This window comes from Penaeus monodon, chromosome 27 (genome assembly GCF_015228065.2).
Source record: "Penaeus monodon isolate SGIC_2016 chromosome 27, NSTDA_Pmon_1, whole genome shotgun sequence".
Lineage (NCBI taxonomy): Eukaryota > Metazoa > Arthropoda > Malacostraca > Decapoda > Penaeidae > Penaeus > Penaeus monodon.
In genome coordinates, this window is record NC_051412.1 from 19,724,458 (window position 1) to 19,726,125 (window position 1,668).

The 1,668-nt window shown below is 34.7% G+C and overlaps 1 protein-coding gene across 4 annotated transcripts in view; it reads right to left on the reverse strand.

Annotated features, from left to right (window-relative positions):
* Window positions 1-1,668, reverse strand: part of LOC119590663 (guanine nucleotide exchange factor subunit RIC1-like) — a 31,890-nt gene that overhangs the window by 26,390 nt on the left and 3,832 nt on the right. For all 4 annotated transcript variants that reach the window (XM_037939343.1, XM_037939339.1, XM_037939341.1 and 1 more), the window contains exons 2-5: window positions 1,254-1,361; window positions 875-1,027; window positions 525-702; window positions 130-263 (exon numbers count right to left, since the gene is read on the reverse strand). In XM_037939343.1, coding sequence (XP_037795271.1) covers window positions 130-263; window positions 525-702; window positions 875-1,027; window positions 1,254-1,361 — 573 coding nt within the window. The remainder of the gene's footprint in view (window positions 1-129; window positions 264-524; window positions 703-874; window positions 1,028-1,253; window positions 1,362-1,668) is intronic.

A 1,668-nucleotide genomic window follows, 5' to 3' on the forward strand; every position in this document is an offset into this window, starting at 1 on the left:
TTTCTGACTATAGGAGGCAAATAAAAACTTGCTCATTAGTAAAAAATATTACAATAATAACAATAGTAAAATCTGTTCTAGGAAACCAAAATAAGTAAATCCCATTGTAAAGAACCATCTAGTACTTACATTAGGGTCAAACTTGAGGGTTGACGCAGTGAGAAAAGCTGCTCGGCCATCACTTAATACAATGGCAAATCCTCCTACCAGTGGTGAGTACTCTAGGTCTACAACGTGTACTCCAGGGGCATCCAGAGGCACAGCTGGGTTTGCAAAATGGAATACAAGACATTATCAAAACATGTAGTTAGTAACATATTTCCAAAACAGAAAACACCTAATCTAAACAAAAGATAGCTTACTCTGATGAACTTTTCCAGGTGAATGACTTCTATTTAAACTAATTGGAATAACTACATTTTCTTAAATCTTTATTTTCTTTCATCTACTATAAAGAGAACATGGTAGTGAAAGGTACCTATGGCATCTCTAGCAAAGGAAGGCATACTATCTCCCTGTACTACCTTTCATAACAAGTTGGTCATCACAGAAAGGAACTCTTCGAAGATCTATGCAATAGTCGTAGTTGAGAGATCCATCCCAACGCAGTCGCTGGATATGACCGGTCCCTGTAGCAACCATGAGTTCATCTCGAAGACAAACCAAGCCAGTTACTCCTCCTGTAACCTCAGTCTCAAAAGCCTATAAGAAAATAAGAGGGAAAAAAGGAAAAATTATAAATCTAAAAAACAATCATGTAAATAGTCTAAGAACTAATCAAGGACAAAGGCTAAGTACAAAGCTTTCCTTTTCCATTTTATTGCAGTTTTAAAGCATAAGAAGTATATCTAAATTAGCACACTAAGAGACTCACTGTTGAGAAGACAAGTGGAGGTATAGATTCACTAGAGTAAAGCTCAGCAGATTCCCGTTTCAGAGTAGGATTAGGGGGGTCTCGCTGTTCATATACTTCTCTTCGTGACTCATCCACAACAATAGAGTAGTAAATAAGTCGATTTTTATTTGTCTGAAATATTAAAAGCTTTGAAAAGTTTTCTAGATTATAATCTTACATTGTACCACATCCAGCTTAACCAATGGAATTTCCTTTTTCTATATTCTTCAAGTATCAAGTTCCATATATAATGTCATTTATTCATTTTATTCATCTATACTATCTATAATCACCTCTCAGAAATTGCTTATTTTCAGTCTATATTTACTTCAGTTCTCATATATCCAAATCTACTCACCGCAACAACAATCATAGAAGAATCAGGCCTCCATTCTAGAAATTCGTTGGTCCCAAGGCTGAGAACAGACTCATCTGACCGACGGTGCACTACCACTGGTACACATGGCTGGAAAAAGAAAAGAAAACAAGTAATTTTTGCGTTAATATGATATGATGGATTTTATATCTATTGATAGACAGACAGAAAGATAAAGTGAGATGAATATCTACATAGAAAAAAACAAACAGATAAATAGGGAGACAGACAATGATCGACTAATAGAGACCAATAGATATTAAGACATATCCTACACATATACACATATAATACACACATAAAGAAGACACACTGCTAGATGTGTTTATATATACTCTGAAAATATTCAAGGAATAAATTTTACTTAAATGCACATCCCTAGGATCTGATAAGTTCT